This window comes from Gobio gobio (genome assembly GCF_949357685.1).
Source record: "Gobio gobio genome assembly, chromosome: 5".
Classification (NCBI taxonomy): domain Eukaryota; kingdom Metazoa; phylum Chordata; class Actinopteri; order Cypriniformes; family Gobionidae; genus Gobio; species Gobio gobio.
Genome location: NC_137101.1, coordinates 56,877,334 through 56,898,603, shown reverse-complemented (window position 1 = coordinate 56,898,603; position 21,270 = coordinate 56,877,334). Strand labels below are relative to the sequence as shown.

The 21,270-nt window shown below is 37.0% G+C and overlaps 1 protein-coding gene across 1 annotated transcript in view; it reads left to right on the top strand.

Moving 5' to 3' along the window:
* Positions 1–588: 588 nt before the first annotated feature.
* LOC307126582 (NACHT, LRR and PYD domains-containing protein 3-like) overlaps positions 589–21,270 on the top strand; it is an 81,930-nt gene continuing 61,248 nt past the window's right edge. The window contains exons 1-5 of the mRNA XM_079817178.1: positions 589–746; positions 10,603–10,740; positions 14,276–14,317; positions 15,110–16,898; positions 17,054–17,227. Coding sequence (XP_079673304.1) covers positions 683–746; positions 10,603–10,740; positions 14,276–14,317; positions 15,110–16,898; positions 17,054–17,227 — 2,207 coding nt within the window. The 5' untranslated portion in view covers positions 589–682. The remainder of the gene's footprint in view (positions 747–10,602; positions 10,741–14,275; positions 14,318–15,109; positions 16,899–17,053; positions 17,228–21,270) is intronic.

The following is a 21,270-nucleotide window of genomic DNA, read 5'->3' as shown; positions in this document are numbered from 1 at the left end:
TGTTCAAATAAGGAAAAGAAGGAATGAATTAATAAGGAAACCATAGGCATATAAAATGTATGTATGTTGTTTAAATAAATGGGCATATATAAATTAAACATATCGGTGACATATATGGTCATAACATACAATATTATATAAACAATAGTCATATATAGTATTAATATATGTCGATATACTAATTTAATATGGAAAATGTATATATGTTAATAACTTATATCAACATATATTTAGAGATATGTATATATGTGATAGCAATATATTGTCTTATATTTAGCATATATGACGGCGTCATTTGCGATATAGGGACATATATGTCATATATTACATTTCCGTATGGGAAGATCAAATAGCCCTGCAAATTTTAGCTCCAACTTGCCTCAACACACCTGCCTAGAGGTTTGAAGTTTGCCTAATAAGACCTTGATTAGCTGGTTCAGATGTGTTTACTTGAGGTTAGAGCTAAACTTTGCTGGACAGAAGGATTGGACACCCCTGGTATAAGGCCATCTTCATGTTTGTAGAACTGCTGTTCTCAGTGTTGTAGTACTAGTGTGGTAAAAGGACACTTTTTTTTTATTGCCCAGCAGAAGTAAGACAGTGACAGATGATGACGTCTATTAAAGTTTAGCTTCTGGAGACACTGAAGGATCTAAGCAGTGGAAAAACTGAAGAAGTTTAAATGGCAGAATGGAGGTCTTGCTTCAACTGCTGCTCCAGAGAACAGTCAGAGCACAAACGTAAAGGTAACTACACCAGCAAGCCAAAGCCGACAATAGGCCTTTATCACAGAGGAATTGAATACCGGAAGTGCGCGTCGAAGCAGTGTGCTGATTCTTCCGGTTATGCATGTTTTCAATGTGCTGTGAACACCTAGCTGAGCAAACGACCATTAAAATAAGCATCTGGAGGATGATTTAAAAATCCAGACATTTTCCGAGACAGGAGAAGAGATAAACTGATCATTACTGTGTACAGGATTTTCCAAACTCTGTTGAACTTGTCGTTTTTTAATCCGACATAAACCGAGGGTCGTAAACATACGTGATTATTTCACCACACGGTGTCAGTGCACGTCTAAATAGTGTCCGCGATTAAGTGTGTGTGAGACCTGACGAATAAGATCTGAATGAACATATTGATTTGTATTAATATTTTAGTCATTGTTCTGTCACTTTTCAGTGACAATCATTTCACTGTAGCCTACAGTATATGTAATTCACACATTTATGCCAAAATTCAGTCACGCTGTTAACGTATTACTGTTTAAGATTAATTAAATGCTTAACATTGTTTACTTTCTTTAAGGCAGTTACCGCGCATTCATTCATCTATTTATTTATAAAATGAACCATGGTTTTTATTACAAATAAAATAAAACATGGTTATTGTAGTTTATCATGGTATTTTTTGGTAAAACTAATACAAATGGTAGTCAATCCACGAAAAAAAAACATGGTTACTACATTCTTACTATAATAAAACCATGGTTAACTTTCGTAAGGGTGTTTATCAGTCAAATTAATTAAAAAATGTAACAACAGGTATGAAATATGATTAGTAAGAGAAACACTGTTAATGAGAAGACAATCACTGGACTGCGGCAGGTTAGAAATGTATTTATTATTCAGAATGCACATTTGGATGGGAACATTTCAGCAGGCTGACGATATGAGACGTAAACATCCGCAGTTTGGAAATGCATAGGCCTACAACACACAAACATACAACTTCATCCCACCATATCAGTCTCACCCATGCTCTCCTCTATTCTTTTAGTGTCAGGAAATGTTCAAATCTGAGGTAAGGATGTCATTATTTAGTATTAGAGCACGGGATCGCTGCAGTTACACCCGCGTTTTGATTGAGTCGCGATGGGACCGGAAGTAGAGGTGCACTGCTTCACTTTCCGGAAATAGGAAGTGTGATAAAGGCCTATACACTAATTACAATGCAAACAGTCAGAGTACAACTTCTGGATTAGAACATGCAGGACGTTAACACACAACCTCTGTATTTTTTCTGAGGTGTATTATGCAAAGTAATAAACTTTTGTCTAATGTTGCTATTTTTTATTGGAAATATAGGCTATAAGTTACTCGTTGCCATTTGTGACTGTCAATGTAACATGACAAGAAACATTAACAAAGGTGTTTTCATCAGGCATAAGATTAATAATGAATGTGCATGCGCACTCTAAAACAAGCCTAACATGGATGAGAAGACAACAACGGAACAAGTGAAGGAGACGTGTTGAATGAAAATGCACATAACATTCACTGTAGATGGTGCTTATTAAAACATTATACAACAGACACTAGTCCATATCGCGATTAGAATAAAGAACTTAAGAATAAACGTACCCATCACAATCCTCTGCTGGATAGAGTTGCTTCTTGTAATGAGAGTGAAACTAGTCACGCTCTTCCTCTGAGGTAAATTGTTTAATCATTATTCCTCACAGTGTCTCAAAACAATGTAAACCATGTTTGTTTATCTTTTGAACGCAATGGCCAATCAGAAGTGTTTAAGTTAAAATCCACTCACCGCTCAAAACGCTGGAGTTTTTGTTCAGTAATGAGTTCTGCTCTCTCACGCGAATCCTCTTATTAACAAACGAAGACAAGACGCAAGTAAGAGAATCATTATGCAGTAGACAGCTTTATGGATTTTAATGGGACGTTGTGAGATCATGAAATGAGATGAGTGACAGCTTTTTAGTGATTGTAAAGTGAGAGCTCTTTCGCACTATTGACGTGATACTAGCACGTGATAAAAATATGACATGTCAAAATATATATTCGCAATGTAAATGCAGACTGATAGATTACTAGAAAAATATTAATTTCAATTTTTTAATTCCATTCCAATTAACCCTGTAAGACCCAAATATAGAAAAAAAAACCTGTAAAAAATGTTTTCACCTTATACATGTTGTTGTAGGAGGCCTCTAATGCAGAAATAAATGTTTTTTTTACATTTTTGACATTTTAGTAAGTGTTTAGGGGAATGTTGTATTATTGCAACGTTGGGCCTGTTGGGTAGCAGAATTTCAGTGATTTCTCTCACTGTCTGAATAAATGTAGAGAACATCTAAGGGTTTATTTGCAGGGTGTAATGATTATATTAGTAGCACATGTATACAATAATAATCACACAATATTAATAATTGGACAAGTCATATTTTTATGAAAAATAATTTATTATAAAAAAAATGTTTAGATTGTATTTTCAAAACATAATGAACTTAATGAAAGCTTTGGCATTTAAGTCATTTAGCTACGTTCATAGCCATATTCAGTTACGATAGTCCCAAAGGCAGTTCATGTCCTCTGAGAAGCAGAGGTGGACATTGCACTTGCTGCAAAGTGTTTTGGTGTAGCCTTTACCACAGTGTCTGCGGCATCCTCTATTTTCTTCATATCTTCTGACACAAACTTTCAGAAATACTCCAGTGGTGTATTAAGCTCGGCATCATTAGTGATATGACCTGAAAAATCAGTGTTTGGACTGATAAAATCCTTTATCAGCCAGCGATACCTGTCACAGGGCATGGTCTGTGTTCTTGAGGGACTTGATTTTGTTGGGATGATGTCCACATAATCATTAATTACTTACCCTCATGTCGTTCGACACCCGTCAGACCCCCGTTCATCTTCGGAACAGAAATGAAGATATTTTAGTTGAAATCTGATCGCTCTGAAAGGCCTCCATTGGCACAATGCACGGTTCACTCTCAAAACCCTTAAAAGGTACTAAAGACGTCGTTACAAAGTCCATCTCACTACAGTGGTTCTAAAATAACTTTATGAATCGGCGACAATAGTTTTTGTGCGCAAAAAAACCCTAAATAACGACTTACATAGTGACAACGATTTCAAAACACGGCCTCATGAAGCTTCGAAGCGTTATGAATCAGCGAGTCGAATCAGCGGTTTGAATCGCCAAATTTCAGCAGTTTGGCGGTTTGACACACGATCCGAATCATGATTTGACTCACTGATTCATAACGCTTCGAAGCTTCATGAGGCCGGGTTTTGAAATCGTCATCACTATACAAGTCGTTATTTAGGGGGTTTTTTGCGCACAAAAACTATTCTCATCGCTTCATAGTTATTGTAGAACCACTGTAGTGAGATAGACTTTGTAACGACGTCTTTAGTGTCTTTTAAGGGTCTTGAGAGTGTAAAGTGCATTGAGCCAATGGAGGCCTTTCAGAGCCATCAGATTTCAACTAAAATATCTTCATTTCTGTTCCGAAGATGAACGGAGGTCTGATGGGTGTCAAACGACATGAGGGTAAGTAATTAATGACAGAATTTTCATTTTTGGGTGAACTAACCCTTTAACATGGAACAGGTGAGAAGTACATTTCATCCATGTAATATGCAAGGTGCACGGGTAAATTTTTGCTACCCCTTTCACCCAATGTTGTAAAATTACAGCATTGACATTTAGGGATGCACCGATCCACATTTTTTCACTTCCGATCCGATCACAATACCTGAATTTGGATATCGGCCGATACCGATACTATTCCGATACCAGAGCTGTGTTTGCTTTAATATTATTATTATCATTATTGTTGATTTTATATGATGCTGACATAAACTCCACTCAACAGGCAAGTATGATATGTACATAATAGTGACCCAAATTATCACGGTTATCAATTTATATTTGAAAATCAACAAACAAAAAATAAATCAAGCAGCTCTAAGCACTTTTTTAAGCTAGATTCTATGGGATTTCCTTCCTTATAATGGCCGTCGTCAATGGCAACGCATAATGCATAAATCTCTAATATTATATCTCTAATCTCTAATATTATCTCTGTAAATATATGCTTAAGCAATATTCTCATCAGTGTTCTATCAGCTATGACACATTTAAATCTAGCATATTTTGTGTAAGAGCCCATACAGTATCCTAGTGAAATAAAGCATATATTTTCATATGATTTTTGAGTTTATTTTATTAAATATCAAAAATCCAAAAGGTGTGCATCATACCTGACACCTAGATGAACACTTTGCAGTCATTTTTATGACTAAGTCATTCTCTTCAAATGTCATTTAAGTTAGAAAAGTGTATAGCCTACCAATGTTGTATGTAACTTTAGAGACGGTCCCTAGATTCGCGAACGTCAAGCCAACCTAATGCCACTCATATCAGATGCGCTGTGGTTCTGCTGTGCTTTGTTTGAAACTATTGTCGGTGCTGAAATATAACAAAAACAGTCCAGCACTGTATGATGAATAAATCTCCTGCGTATGTTACATAGCAAGTTCATCTCTGCTTGTAGATTTCAGCGAGAGAGAGCCGCGCGCTCTGAACAAAACTCCGCTAATCTGAACGCCTCTGATCATTATATTCATAAACTCAATAGATATGGCGTTCCGATGGGTTCTTTAATATGACTTTGCAACATGCACTCGTCTCAACGAACGTCTCACTCAACGTCTTAACTTTTTTTTTTATTCTGCTATTTATTCCATTCAATTTAAGACGCAGACGAGGCGTAGACGTGACGTAGACGTCACGCAGACGTCACGCAAATCACGTGTGGCAGTGAAGTGTCCACTCAGACGTTACGCGTCATTCACGTGTAGCAGTGAAGTTATAATTTAATTTTTTCGCTAACACGTAGTATAAAACGCTACTCAACACGGCTCAGTGCAGTGTGTCAGCGAATGTACAATTTACTTTCACTTCACTCATTCCTCTCAATGAACGTGACATTTGCGTCTGTCTTATACCGTGACGTCTGCGTCTGTGATTTTATTTGAGTGTGTAAATGCGTGTGTGAATTCTTGTTTAATCCCACAAAGATAATACATGGAGAAACGTTTTTGATAGCCTTTATAGGCCTATATATATATATATACTGTTGTCCAACTAGTGTTGTAGTAGGCTACATTAAAATTATACATGATAAAAACACAATAACAACCCCAAATATATATTTTGGCTCGATCAGGATCGCATTTACTGGTAAATAAAGAATAGAATAGAATAGAATAGAATGTCTGATTTCCGAGATAATAGCCTGCAATAACTATTATTAACACAAAACAGTTTATGTCCTATATGCCTCGCTATTTTACTGTAGTTCGTCGATTATTTCTTTAGGCCTATTTCTTTATTTCATTTGATTTATTTAAACAGCAGCATAATTCATAATCATAATGCAGTGTTTCGTTTCTAGAATGCTATATTGTTTAGTTATCAGCATTATTTTTATTCCTAATGTTCAGCTTTACATAGGCCTATTAGTTATTGAACAGTTCATTTATTTAGCTTATTGTTCAATTGCAGTTACGAAGGTTTTACTATTATAATAAGACTTTTTATCATGCAAACAGTCCTGGCTCCCATGGCCCTGACCAATTTGCTGCCCTAGCCAAAATTTGACTTGGTGCCCCATGTATCAAGGTTGAGCACTACATGTTATCAGTCTAAGTTGTATAAGTTGTATAAACTATAAAGTTGCATTAGTATTAATATAAAGTTAAGTCCTTTTTTACAGTCATTTTATGGTTTAGAATGTTTCCATAAACACTGATATCACCCTGTGCAGGTCTTAAATGCCTTAAAATAGATTTTTAGTATAGGTGATTAATAAATCATTTAGCATATTTTTAATGCCTAAAAATTAACGTTTCCATATCTTTTCATTTAATTGTTTATTCATGTATAGTAATGATTTATAAAAAGAAAACTAAAACCAGTGTGAAATAAATGTTAAAAGCAGGAATAAGAAATGAATTGTACAATTGTAATTTTCCTGCAGGTACTAAACATCTGCAATGTTTAGTGTCCACAAACGACAACGGACCTTTCGCAAAAACAGTAGTATGAAACAGAGCTTACAATTTTTTTTTTTTTTTTTTTTTTTACATTTTAAGAAACCCAATCAATAAATAGACTCACTGTTTTGTGACTTTACTGTGTAGCCTATAGTCTCAGTTCAAGCAGTAGGCTATACGTGCACTGATCGATTTTCTCTTCTAGCACATGAATAGCCTATGTTAAGTGTGATAAAAACCAAGGCAGAATTGAAAGAGTATCCCTGGCTATAAAATGTTAATTCTCTGCTAAATTATATGCTAAATAATAATAATGAACTGCTCGTCTTTCTCTTTTACATTTACATGTATTCATTTTGCAGACTCTTTTCTCCAAAGTTTGAGGAATAAGGCATAGGGAGGGATTTGGAGGTGCAACTGTTTTTAAAATTTGGTATTTGGAATAAAAAAGCTATAGCTACACAAGCAAGGTAAAATCACTTAATTGCTAATAAAACATAATTGAAGATCAGCGGGGAAAAAATAATAAAGAATGAATTGTGTGGAATGTACTGGAAACCCGGCAAACGCAGACGTCACGTTCGGCAGACGCAGGCGAAACGCTCGGCAGACGCAGACGTCACGTTCGGCAGACGCAGACGAGACGTTCATTGAGACGAGTGCATGTTGCAAAGTCATATTAAAGAACCCATCGGAACGCCATAAATAGAAACACGTGTGATTGGTTATTATGCGCAACGCGATAATAAGAGATGGCTTTTGAGAAGACCATAATAAGTTAAAAGTGGCTAGTGTGAGTGTTACGCGCCACAGCCGAAATACACGCAGATGGCGATTGTTAATATCAAGCCCTGATTATTATCTCTTAAATGTCACCCTTGTCTGAACTGAACTGGTTTTTTAAATGTTTGATTGCGTTCGTTGTGTTGTACGACGCGAGGGAGCTTCCACCTCTCTGAATTACGGTTTTGCAAATGTTGTCTTGCTCTGCGGTGTTTCCAGTGTGAAGTATTTCCACGCACAATGCTGCTCAATGCTATCTGGCTGCAAACTGCGGAATGGATTTCCTGAGCGGGGCGTGTCTCATAACTGTGTGTCTCATTGAGCCGCGCCTCCGTTCAGGAAATCCATTCCATAGTTTGCAGCCAGCTAGCAGATAAACCGGCGGGAATCACTTTTGGAGTCATTTCAGCAGACAACGTTAAAGCGCAGACATGGCTCATGGATATCGGATTTCTCCGCAGGTTGGATCGGGAAAATCCGATACGTGAATTACGCTGGTATCAGTATCGGGATCGGCCCCATCCCTATTGACATTACAAGCTCAAAATCTAATATGATTAAAGTATTCAACAGTACCTTAATATCTGCATGATCTAGACATAGTACTAATCACATAAAAAAATATTTTGGGGAATTTGACTTACTTGAATGTTGATTTATCCAGTCCAGTAAAACTTCATGATCTGCTTCAAGTCAAATCTGCAGATTGTGTGAGTTCATGGCCAGGTAAACAGGCCTATTCAAAAAAAAATAATTCATCCAATAGCATTGCAAGACTGAACAATAGGACCTATTAGTTGTGTAAATGTGGTCTTAGAGAGAGAAAAAAATATCTATGGGTTTATTTTAGTAGAGCTAAACTTGATGTTGTAATATTACAACAGTGGGTCTTACAGTTAAAATGTATGACTTGTAAATAATCTTAAATGTCTCACTGTACATTACTGTTCTTGTTATGGTGGAGTTGTTGCTAAGACATTACATCTGCACTTTACTGGAGAACTCATACTCATTTAACATAGCCTACTCCGTGATTTGATTCTTAATTGTACATCTTGCAGTAAAATGTGAATTTTTAATTAACTTGTAGCTAAAGTTCAGGTAAATGCTTATTCATCCACCTGATTAATAAAATAAAAATGTATGAATGGAAATCCATTAAAATAACTGCAAATAACTAATGAATTGTGATTTTTTTTATCATAACATGTTGTTTATTACGATGAATAGATCTAAATTTTAACAGTGAGCAGTAATATACAGACAGTGATGCATGCGCAACAACAATAATGTGCATAGTTCTGATCTACTGTCTTAATATACAGTAACTTATTCTTGATCATAATATGCTTAGTTTCTATCAATATCGAATGCTATCCCAGGTGTAAAGGAAATATATTTATTTTGTGTTTTTTGGACATACTTCATATATTCAAATTATACTATACAGTATGTTTGTATTAAATGTATTTATTACACGTTTATACTGTTACAAAACTTTCATTAAAGGGTTAGTTCACCCTAAAATGAAAATAATGTAATTTATTCCTCACCCTCATGCCGTTCCACACCTGTAAGACCTCCGTTCATCTTCAGAACACAAATGAAGATATTTGTGTTGAAATCTGATGGCTCAGTGAGGCCTGCATAGCCAGCAATGACATTTCCTCTCTCAAGATCCATTAATGTACTAAAAACATATTTAAATCAGTCCATGTCAGTACAGTGGTTCAATATTAATATTATAAAGCCACGAGAATATTTTTTGTGTGCCAAAAAAAACGAAATAACGATTTATATAGTGATGGCCAATTTCAAAACACTGATTCATGAAGCTTCGGAGTGTATCGAATCAGTGTATCACCAGATAAGCACCAGAGATAAGTCCGAAGAGGGTACAGGGTGAGAGTGAGGCGGATTTAATCTCCTCGCACCCTCAGAAACCTCGAAGAGGGGGCTCTACCCAAAGTGATGTGTCTTCCACCGATTGGGGTAGATCACCTAGAACCTTCACGTCCCGTCAAGGGACCAGACATAGAGTTTCCAGAGGTCTGGAGGCAGGTGCCAGAGGGTGCCCAGTCTCTGAGAAAGCAGGACCTTCTTCAGAGGAATGGGCCAGGGAGGGGCTGTCATGAGGAGCATGAGTTGCAATTTAAATGACCCCACTAAGCAAGCCATAGGCGACAGTGGCATGGAACAAAAACTCCATTGCAGAAAAAAAAACAGTAGCACTGCCGTCCCACCATCAAGTGTAGTGAGAGAAAAAAACTTTTATGCAGCTTTTTATGCAGCTGTGCACCAGAAAATAAACTAGATTGTGGAATAGGACGAAGGGACTCCACTCCGTTTGAGGTTTCAAAGTCTCGACCGCGCATCTAGAGATGAGTTGCCGTGACAAACCGTGCTGTCACTTTTCAGAGAGAGCACATCTGCTCGGCTCCGAAGTGAAGAACAATGTGTACAGCATCTGCTTCCTTATTTATACCTGCGCTGCGGGGCGGAATCTTGCACACCTATGTGCATTGGCTCGTTCTGTAGACACTCGAAGCTGATAGGGCTCCCAGAAGTGATCCCAATTCGTCGGTGATGTCCGGTTGGGGGATTTAAATTATTGAAATCTGGCAACCACAAGCATAAACACTCGAACACTCCTTTTTTTTCCCCTCAACAAAAACATAGAGTGATTTTGGTCAAGTTTTTAACATTTTAGTCTTGTCTTTTTCCGTCAACAATATCGCATGTTGATATAGTCTCAGTTTTTGTTAAGGACGTTTGTGTCATCTCGTCTTCGTCTTGTCTTAGACATGGAAAAAAAAGTCTCAATGAACATTTTTTCATCATATTTTTGTTAATTAAATTAACACTAGTCAGTAAAGGACGATGGCATCTGTTGACGAGATGAGCTGGAAGAAGACGAGCTGAAATTAAGAAAAGAATATCAGTAATGATAAAGTTGTCATTTAGGAAATGTAATTAATCTCTGTTAAATCTCTCTCTCTCTGTGTTCCAGGCGAGATGAGCAGCAGCGCTCACACTGGAGTCCGTGTTGATCTGAATGCTCAGACGGATGCAACTATAAATGCTCCTCTACTCACTGGAAACACTTTCACAGGCCCAGTGACCTTCAGCAACAACACTGCAGGAAACGGTACTGTCACTATAGCTGTGCTTCAGTGGTGTAATGTAAAAAAGCAATAATAATCCATTACAGTACTTGAGTATTTTTGGGATAATCTGCAGTTTTATTTTTCTGTCAACTTTTACTTTTACTCCACTACATTTCCTAAATAAAATGTATACTTTTACTCCGATACATTTCCCCAAAGCATTTTTGTTACTTACTACAAAATAAATTCAGAAGAACAGTGAGCAAGCATGTGCAAAAAAGTGCTCACTCAAGCGCGGTTGATTTCACTGTCCGTGTTGCGTCTGTTGCTGTAGCGGCTGACACATGAGGCTGCACAGAGCGGGACACTTCAAAAACTGATTTAAAACGGTGTGTTATACACTACAGTACACGTTTATGTTCTGTTATGTCGTTTCTGTCATGTCTATATTAGTTCTCATTAGTTGCTTTGGTGTCTGATTAGTTAATGTCTGTCCAGCTGTTCCCATTTAGTGTCCTCATTTGCTATGTGTCTTTATACACCCCGTTCTGTTCAGTCCTCGTCGGTTATTGTCTGTGTGAATGTGGTCGTAAACCTTCTGAGTTTGCTATATTGATTAAGGACTTTGCATCTATCAACATCTCCTTTATTGTGCGCTTTCTAAGCCATCCAACCCGTGACAGTTTTCCTATCACTATAATGTTATTCATTTGTTGACTAGATGCTGCATTAATGCCGTCGAGGCTGAGAGGATGCTAACATTAGTACCTCAAGCTCTTAAAACAATGTGACAAAAACACACACAAGTCTGATCCAAATATTTAATGTCACGTTTGTTACATCTATTTGTATTAGTTTATATCCAGCTGGACGCTTTTATGCAGTCGTTATGTAGTGAAGTGGCATATTTAAAGCTAGTGACATGAGAAAGCAAACTGTATCGTCATGCAGCCGCAGAAACATACATCAGAAACACATTCGATCAAAGCCCCTTTATATAATGTCTTTGATTAGATTTCAGTTTTATGGTCACTGTAACATATTTTGATTAGATAATCATCAAGTGTTCTGAAAGAGAAGCAAATAATATGTGAAAGTCTACATATAATATACATATACTCTGTGTCTAATTTCAATGCTATGCTTTTGTGTGTAAAGATGTCCATCTTTAAGCACAACTGTTTGGATTCATATGAAATTGTAACACTTTACTATAAGAGTCCATTTGTAACATTAACTAAGGTTAATAAAAGTATTGTTCCTTTTAACATTTACTAATACATTTTAAAGTTGTCTTTTACATTAGTTAATGCTCTAATGTAAAAGTACTCAAAAGTACTTTAAATACTTAAGTACGTTTAATATGAAAAAAATACTTTTTATACTTAAAGGGGTCATAGAATGGTACATGCACTTTTACAAGTTGATTATACGGAAATGTGTGTTGGCAGTGCCTGTACACAACCATCCTATAATGATAAAAATACATCCAGTGTTTTTTTTTAATCTCCTTATATGTTTTCCCCTGTCTCAAATCGAGCCGTCTGATCGTGTGACGTTACACGGTGTACGCCCCTCCTAAGATTGTTGATTGACAGCAGCGTTTCAACACAGACCCGCCCTGAGCGAGCTGTCATCAGTCCGCCATTGTTGATACTCTGGAGCAGAATGGCGTCTAAGCGATTGTGGTGTTGTGTTGTTGGGTGTAATAACAAACACAGCAGTCATTTTGATGTTCCTAAATCCGAACCGCTGAAGACCCAGTGGCTGCTGAGTTTTGTTTTAGAAGGGAATATTCCCCCGATCAACGTCAATGTTTGCGCGAATCATTTCTCAGCAGACTGCTTTATAAACGAGCGTCAGTATAAAGCAGGTTTTGCTAATAAGCTGCTCTTGAAAAAAGGATCGTGTTCCTGCTGCACCTCAGGAGTGAGTGTAACGTTTTATTAACCTTTATATTAATCTTTGCAAATCGCTTGCACGCTTCACGATGAATAAGGCTAAAGTTTACAGGGTAAGTTACATTACGGCATGCTTTCTGTGTATGACGTTCTCAATATAATTCATAATCCCACGTTTATAATGAACAACGCGTTATGTTTGTTATTACAAACTGTGTACTCGGGTGATAAAGTTAACGTGGTAACACTACACTAAGCTTACTTTTGTAGATGGTTTATAACGGTGTCTGTTACTGATAAAGAAGTAATGTAAAAAAAAAAAAAATCTTATAGCATCAATCTGTCAATGAACTAACTTATACATCAGTAAACACATAGCAACTACACTACTCTGCCAGTACAAAGATAGATCAAAGTGACATGACGTTAACCAACCATTCAGAAACGTCCTGTTCGAACTTCGTTGGGTTCGTCATCTTGTTCCTGGTCCGACTCCGGTTCAAAATGATAAGGTTGCTCAGATGTGTCCTCAGAGACTCCCGTTGCCATTATTTCTCGAAAATATACCCTCAAATGTTGTCAAGGCAACACTCCACGTGTGTTGTGGTGTTGTGTCGGGTCGAACCGAACGCCCCACAGAGCAGAGGGGGCGGGGTGAGCAAAGCTCATTATCATTTAAAGTCACATACACTGAAATGACTTGCTGAAAACTGAGCTGGTTTTGACCAGGTAAATTGAGTGTTTTCTTACAATACTAATGAGAATTTTTAATTAAAGTATATTACAAACTTTTCATTTAGACACTAAAGAATCATATTAACTTTTACAAAAATGTCATTCTATGACCCCTTTAAGTACAAAAAATATGACATACTTTAAAACTTTTACTCAAGTAATATTCTAAACAGTAACTTTAACTTCAACCAAAGTCATTTTCTGGTAAGATATCTCTACTTTTACTCAAGTGTGTCTTTCGAGTACTTTATCCACCACTGCTGTGCTTACTGACACACACTGCTTATTAGCAGTTAATAGCTTGATAAGTGAAATAAATCTCAGTGATCGTGAACCCTTTTCCTTTTAAAGTTCATGTAAGAATCAAGTCAAGTAAGATTGATCTTCAGTCCCTGTCAGTCATCTATGGTCTGCGTCTGCGTGGCTGTGGGAAAGAATCGCCACACAAACAGAATCCCAAGTCTTCAATCTTTACTGAGCAGTTTACACAATTTATACTTCCCATAGAATAAAGTGACATCCCCATCCAAGATGCTGCCCTTCATAGGGTGCCCAAATATAAAAGCATAGAAGGAATAATTTCACTGTTGGAAAAAACTAATAAGGAATATAACCTTGAACAAAAAAAACAGGAGCTGGCTAGAAATAAGAGGAAAAGAAACATATAAGCAGTTGTTTTTCACTGCCGTTATGGAACAATGCAAAAGAGGCTGTGTGACATTTCTTCACTCGTACATATTCTCTATGGTGACTGAGCATAATGAAGTGAATGGTGACTTATATTACACTCAGGAAGAGAACTAAAGTGAGGGCTGTATGAGGCCGCTAAATCTCACAGTTCGTTTTATGGTCAAATTGTTCATAGGCAGACATGCTTTAGTTTTAATATTTTCTTTTGTGTATCTGTATATTTTACTATTTTTTTTCTCTCTCCTCACAGAGTCACAAACAGAGACAGCAGAGAAACTCACAGAAGAGCAAGGTACAGTCTTAACAGTGTCGACACCAATAGGCATGAGTGCCAGGTTTTGTTCGGTTGGCATCTCTTAGTGTTGGTCTGTTTATTTTCACCCACTGAACATGTTCATTCACTGTTAGTCATGAGCAGGAATGTGATCTGGTGATTGCTCAGTGTCAGTCTGTGCAGTCTGAACTAGCCTGTTTAAAGTGTTTCAGGTGTGATTTAAACAGGTCGGGTGAATTTTGAATATGGACACCAGTCCAGGGGCCTAATGTACAGAAAACCTGTGTGTTTCATCCTAAATGTCTGTGTACACATTAAAGGCAGAGTCTATGAACAGATGTTTTTCACAATTTTCATTTTATAAATCAGAGTTAGTGTATGATTATTTATGACTTTTTAAATCTGAACACTGCCAGGTCAGGGGGGGGGGGGGGGGGGGGGGGTTATTAATATTAAAACGGAGGTTAACTATGAGTGGCGAATGAACCCTTTCCTCTGTACTGAGTTTACAAATTAGGCATTAAAACATATATATATATATATAATATATATATATATATATATATATATATATATGGATGCCTTTAATGCTTAAGGGTATTCACTTCCATGTGTGTAATATATTTATCAATGTGTAGTGAATTAAATGGAAGATCTGAGGCCTTGAGGCTGTAATACTTTCAATCAATTTAATTACAATATGTTGAATGAATTGTCAGATCATTAGATCACGCTGATGTGAAAGCTTTGTCATGTTTCTTTTTTTAAATGAAATATGTTTTATTTACTTACACCAATCTTTTATAACAGTGGAATTAATTCTGAAAACATTCTTGGGAACTCACAAAACCAACATGAAGAACAAAGCAGAGCGTATTTTTGAGTGCAAGAAAGAAAATGAAGTGCATCTCGAGGCTGTGTACACAGAATTGTTCATCACAGAGGGAGATATGAAAGGTGTCAATCAGGAACATGAGATTCTGAAGATTGATGATGCTTTCAAGAACAAACCAACACAGGACAAACCAATCCAATGCAATGATATATTTACATTATTAAGGGTGAAAAATAAGAAAAAGATTGTGCTGACCAAGGGAGTCGCTGGCGTCGGAAAAACTGTCTCTGTGCACAAGTTCATCCTGGACTGGGCAGAAGGAAAAGCCAATCAGGATATAGACTGTGTGTTCCTGCTTCCATTCCGAGAGATTAACTTAATGACAGATGAAGATTTCAGTCTCCATGAGCTTCTGCTGGAATTTTATCCTGAACTGGAGGGCCTGGAGAAATCAAAGTTATATAAGGAATATAAGCTAGCATTTATATTTGATGGACTTGATGAGAGTCGTCTGCCTTTGAATTTTAAAAGCAGAGCATTGAACAATGCTGAGAAAAAATCATCTGTAGACGTGCTGTTCACAAGTCTGGTCAAAGGGAAGCTGCTTCCATCAGCTCTCGTCTGGGTGACCTCACGACCAGCAGCAGCCAATCAGATCCCTCTTGAATATGTGGCTTTGTTCACAGAGGTGCGAGGATTCACTGACCAACAGAAGGACGAGTACTTCAGAAAGACAATCACAGATGAGACTCAGGCCTCCAGAATCATCTCACACATTAAGACGTCTCGTAGTCTCTTCATCATGTGCCACATTCCCGTGTTCTGCTGGATCACAGCCACCGTACTTCAGAATATTCTCAAGGATATCAAGAACACTACAGAGAACATCAGCACAACACTCACTGAAATGTACATCCACTTCCTGCGGATACAGATGGACATGAAGAACCAGAAGTACGATGAACAAGAAGAAAGAGAATGTGAAAAGAACCTGCAATCAAATAGTGAAATGATTTTTAAGTTAGCCAAGCTAGCATTTGAGCAGCTGAAGAAGGAAAACATTGTGTTCAATGAGGAAGATCTGAAAGCATGTGGTATTGAAGTGAAGAAAGACACTGAGTTCACAGGAATGATTGCTGAGATATTTAAGAAGGAGCATGGCCTTTATGCGAGAAAGGTCTTCTGCTTTGTGCATCTGAGTGCTCAAGAGTTCCTCGCTGCAGTGCATGTGTTCCTCTGCTACCTGAAGAAGGACATGCAGGAGCTGCAGTTTTTCTTTGATGAGCCCAAAGAAAATATCACATTACAGGAGCTACTGCAAGCGGCTGTTGATAAAGCAATGAAGAGTCAGAGAGGACATCTGGACCTGTTCCTGCGGTTTCTGATGGGAATTTCACTGGAATCCAGTCAAAACCTGCTCAAAGGCCTCCTCACACACACTGAAGACACCAAAGAGAGCATCACAAAAACAACTGAATACATTAAACAAAAACTACTCAGGGACATCTCAGATGAAGCTTCAGTCAACCTATTCTACTGCTTACTTGAGCTCAAGGATCATTCATTATATGAGGAAATCCAGAGATACCTCAGTTCAGATGCACATCCAGGAAGGAAACTCTCATCTTCAATGTGCACAGTGCTGGCCTATGTACTGCTGATGTCAGAGAAGGTGCTGGACGAGTTCAGCCCAAAGAGGTTCACGTCATCACGAGCTGGCTACACACAACTCCTTCCAGCTGTGAGATGCTGCAGAAAAGCCCTGTGAGTAATTTCACTGATCGCTGTTTAATCAAAGGTTTAATTCTACATCGCTAAACAACTGAATGTCAAAATACTGTGTGAAATATCTGGCTGTCCTGATTATGCAAAACACTAAACATCAGAAAATAATCTGGGTAAATGTTCTGTTTTGGCAGATTTGATGGCTGTGGTCTTGATGAAACATGCTGTGAAACTGTATCTTCAGCTCTACAATCATCAGACTCCCATCTGAGAGAGCTGGACCTGAGTAGCAATCACCTGAAGGATTCAGGAGTGAAGCTTCTTTCGGATGGACTGAAGAGTTCACACTGTCAACTGGACATACTGAGGTTTGACATTCACTCATTTACTATGTTCAAATGTGTTGGGAAGGATACTTTCAAAATGTATTTCGTTAAAGAATTCATGCCCAAAAATTTAATTTGTAACGTATTCCGTTACGTTACTCAATATTTCAATAACATAATTTATTCTGTAGCCTATGCTTTGCCCAACAAAAAGTTAATTGTGCTGGTAAATCGCGAGTTTCGGTCTGAATTGTTCCTGTTTTCTTGTTCTTGATTTGTTGTTCTTCTGTGTTTTAATAAATGTATGTTATCAGAATAATATACACAAATATTGATCTTTACATTGTTAGCCTCTTGTCTTACACTGTGAATTTAACTTAAATATTTAATTTTGTACAAGAAAACATTCCTTATTAATGAATTATTAGTATACAAGCCTATTGTAGTGTCTCATGAGATCGTCCTCATTGTCTCACAACTCTTGCTCCTGCACTGAAGCGGCAGTTTAAGATAAACACAGACTAATAACTCTTGTCTGGTTATTACTTTTAAAGACAATTTGCCTTAGCCATAATGTCAAATCAAATGAAAGAATGAAGGTGATTCTGATAACACACATTTATTAAAACACAGAAGAACAACAAATCAAGAACAAGAAAACGGGAACAATTCAGACCGAAACTCGCGATTTACCAGAACAATTACCTTTTTGTTGTGCAAAGCATAGCAAAGGCTACAAAATAAATGATGTTATTGAAATATTGTTAGGTGGTTGTATAAACTACACGAAAGAACGTTTAAAGAACAAGTGCAAAATCAAAATTGATCAGCTCTGTAATGGATTGTGAAAAGTGCTTGTCCTATTGGAAAGCCAGTAATTAGTTGGGTGAGTAAAATAACGAAATTATAGTTTTTAAGTAGAAAATAATATTTATGTAAAGAGATACAGTCAAATAAAAATTACTTAAAAGTGCACAACTCTTCTTAAGTGGAAGAATATGGGGGTAGATTTGTTGCATTATTCCAAACAAATAGATTGTTATCCACAAATAAATGTAAAGAGATTCACAAAAATGAAATAAATTCACAAATAAATAGAATGAGATCCACAAATATATGCAGGAGTTTCACAAAAATGAATTAGATTCACAAATAAATACAGTGACATTTGTGAATAAAAAAAATATCCACACATATGTTTTTATGTCACGAACACGACTCTGCCTTGCATTCATTTGTGAATCTCTTCCTGTGCATTTGTGAATCGCTTCCTCTGCATTTGTGGATCGCTTCTTGCACATTTGTAAATCGCAGCACAGCGCGTGGATTTTGAAACATTTCTAGCGTCTACACTCAAACAAATCCACAAATAGGTAGACTCCACCCACCGTCTACTTGAGCCAATCAGATAACGGCCATATTGTGCTGACTGCCATAGAGCTCTCACTAGTTCTAAACATCTCCGCGCTGTCAGTCTGTTTTAATAGGATTTAGCAGGATAGACAGCATTTTCACTGTATTTGCAGCGATTTCTGTGAAATATTAACACAATATGTGCATTGACTTCGATTAGGCTTTACAGTAGCATTTTATTCTGGGGAGAGATAAAGAAAAGACAACGTTAATCTTTTTTTGAGTGATCTGGTCATTTTATTTGGGTCATGACAGTACAACATGATATTACATCGTTGAGTATTGTAGTCAATCACGGGCATTTCTGTTGAAAATAATAACCAATCACCAGTGATGCCAGTAACGCGTTACTTAGTAACGCGTTACTCTAATTTGACCACTTTTTCCAGTAACGAGTAATCTAACGCGTTACTATTTCCAAACCAGTAATCAGATTAAAGTAACTTATCCAAGTCACTGTGAGTTACTTTTTTTGGTCATTTTCCTTAGTAAAAATATTTATTTTTGCTTTCTTGTTTAGTCTCAGCAGGGGTTTTCCTGCATAGAGAATTACGAGGCGGCCGCTCCGTCTGTCGACAAAACTCAAGACAGTCACTTCAGATTAGGCATGTCGTGATAATTAAATAATCATCAGAAATATATATTGTCACATTATCCTTCAGCAATCATTCTTAGTATATTATTATTTGCTAGTAGCCTACAAAGTAATCTAAAGCCATTCCATAGCTGAATGTCTTTCCTCCGCTGTAGCTGTCAATCATTCTTCATTCAGCAAAACTGCGCGTCGTTCGGTTACAGTCAGCAGTCAGCGGTAAAGCTCACTCCATATGATATATTCCCGTTATAATACTTGATATGTTGATAAAATAATTTATCTTCCCAGAGTTTATCTAGCGGTTTCTGAAAGATGTTGTGCTCGCTACTCGGGTGCCAACACAAGGACTATTAATTAGCATCACACGCACAAGAATTAAAAACTGTGAAGAAACAAATAATCAGTGAATGTTTGGACCGATAGGCTACATAGTAGACTAGGATATGTGGGCTCAACGCTCATCTTCTCTTTATGCCGTGGACTTTTCAATGTGCACTCGCGCTGCACTGCACACTCTGATTCCATGTTGCTTTAAGCGCATCATTCTGCACCCGGGATGCGCATAAGCACTTTGTTGCCACTCTGTTTTGAAGCGTTTCATATATTTTCATAGTTTTGTGCACTTAAAGATTATTAAAAAATATATTGTTCTCACGGATCGATCATATATTTGTTGTCCCTTTACAGAGCTGCACATTACGTTTACAATAAAATATAAATCTTGTAATTTTATATTATTTGTGTAGGCCCATATAATTATTTACATTCATATATAAATATAAATTAAAAATTAAATATAAATTGTTTTTCATAAATGTATTTAATAAGAACACAAAGTAATTTGTACCTTTTCATTAACATGTTTAGGGTTTTATGTTTAGTGTTTTATGTTTAGTAACATGTTTTATGTTTAGTGTTGGCAAAAACGTTTGTCATTTTTATGTTGATGCTGCAGAGGTGTTGTCGGCAACTGATGAATGTAACTAATAAAGTAACTTGTAATCTAACTTAGTTACTTTTAAAATCAAGTTATCTGTAAAGTAACTTAGTTACTTTTAAAATCAAGTAATCTGTAAAGTAACTAAGTTACTTTTTCAAAGTAACTGTGGCAACACTGCCAATCACAGTGTTTCCCACACATAGACTAACTTTTTTTTAACGCTATTTAAAACGTTCAGCTGCATTTCCTTTCCCTGCTCTCCCTCCGTCTCTCTGTCACTCACGCGCGTCTCTCGCTCTCAAATTGCCAAACCTGCTTTTGATATGAAACAAAGTCTAAGCGTTTACATTTTTTTAAGTTTTAAAACGAAATTCAAACAATAAAAAGTGGTGTGACACTAATTAGTAAAGTCAGAGGCGTTGAAAAACTACCTGCTCTTATCTCCCAGCGGTCACATGGTTCATGGAGCTCTCAGACGCTTTTGACTGAAAGATCTCAGAGAATCTAAAAACTGTTGAAATGACAGATAGCATCTGGATATAGTAGCTGTTGCAGTGGTGCTCACGTTATCTAACTGAAGTCTAACGATATATTATATAACACTAAACATTACCTCTAACGTGCTTCACAAAATACATCTTCTATCAAAATTCCTGAGAGGTCAACTAATGTCATAAAATCTCAAAATATGCAGTAATTTCATCAGTTTGCCAGGAGTGTGCTTGAGATAACCTACACTGAAATGAATGGGGTTCAGGGTTCAATGCTGGAACTATTATTGGTCACTCCATGACACTCTTTAAGTCTATGGGAGTGGTAACTAACGGCTCTGGACAAAACGTGATTGGTTGGAGCGAGAATGTGCTACGATTGGTCAGCACAATATGGCCGTTATCTGATTGGCTCAAGTAGACGGTGGGTGGAGTCTACCTATTTGTGGATTTGTTTGAGTGTAGACGCTAGAAATGTTTCAAAATCCACGCGCTGTGCTGCGATTTACAAATGTGCAAGAAGCGATCCACAAATGCAGAGGAAGCGATTCACAAATGCACAGGAAGAGATTCACAAATGAATACAAGGCAGAGTCGTGTTCGTGACATAAAAACATATGTGTGGATATTTTTTTTATTCACAAAT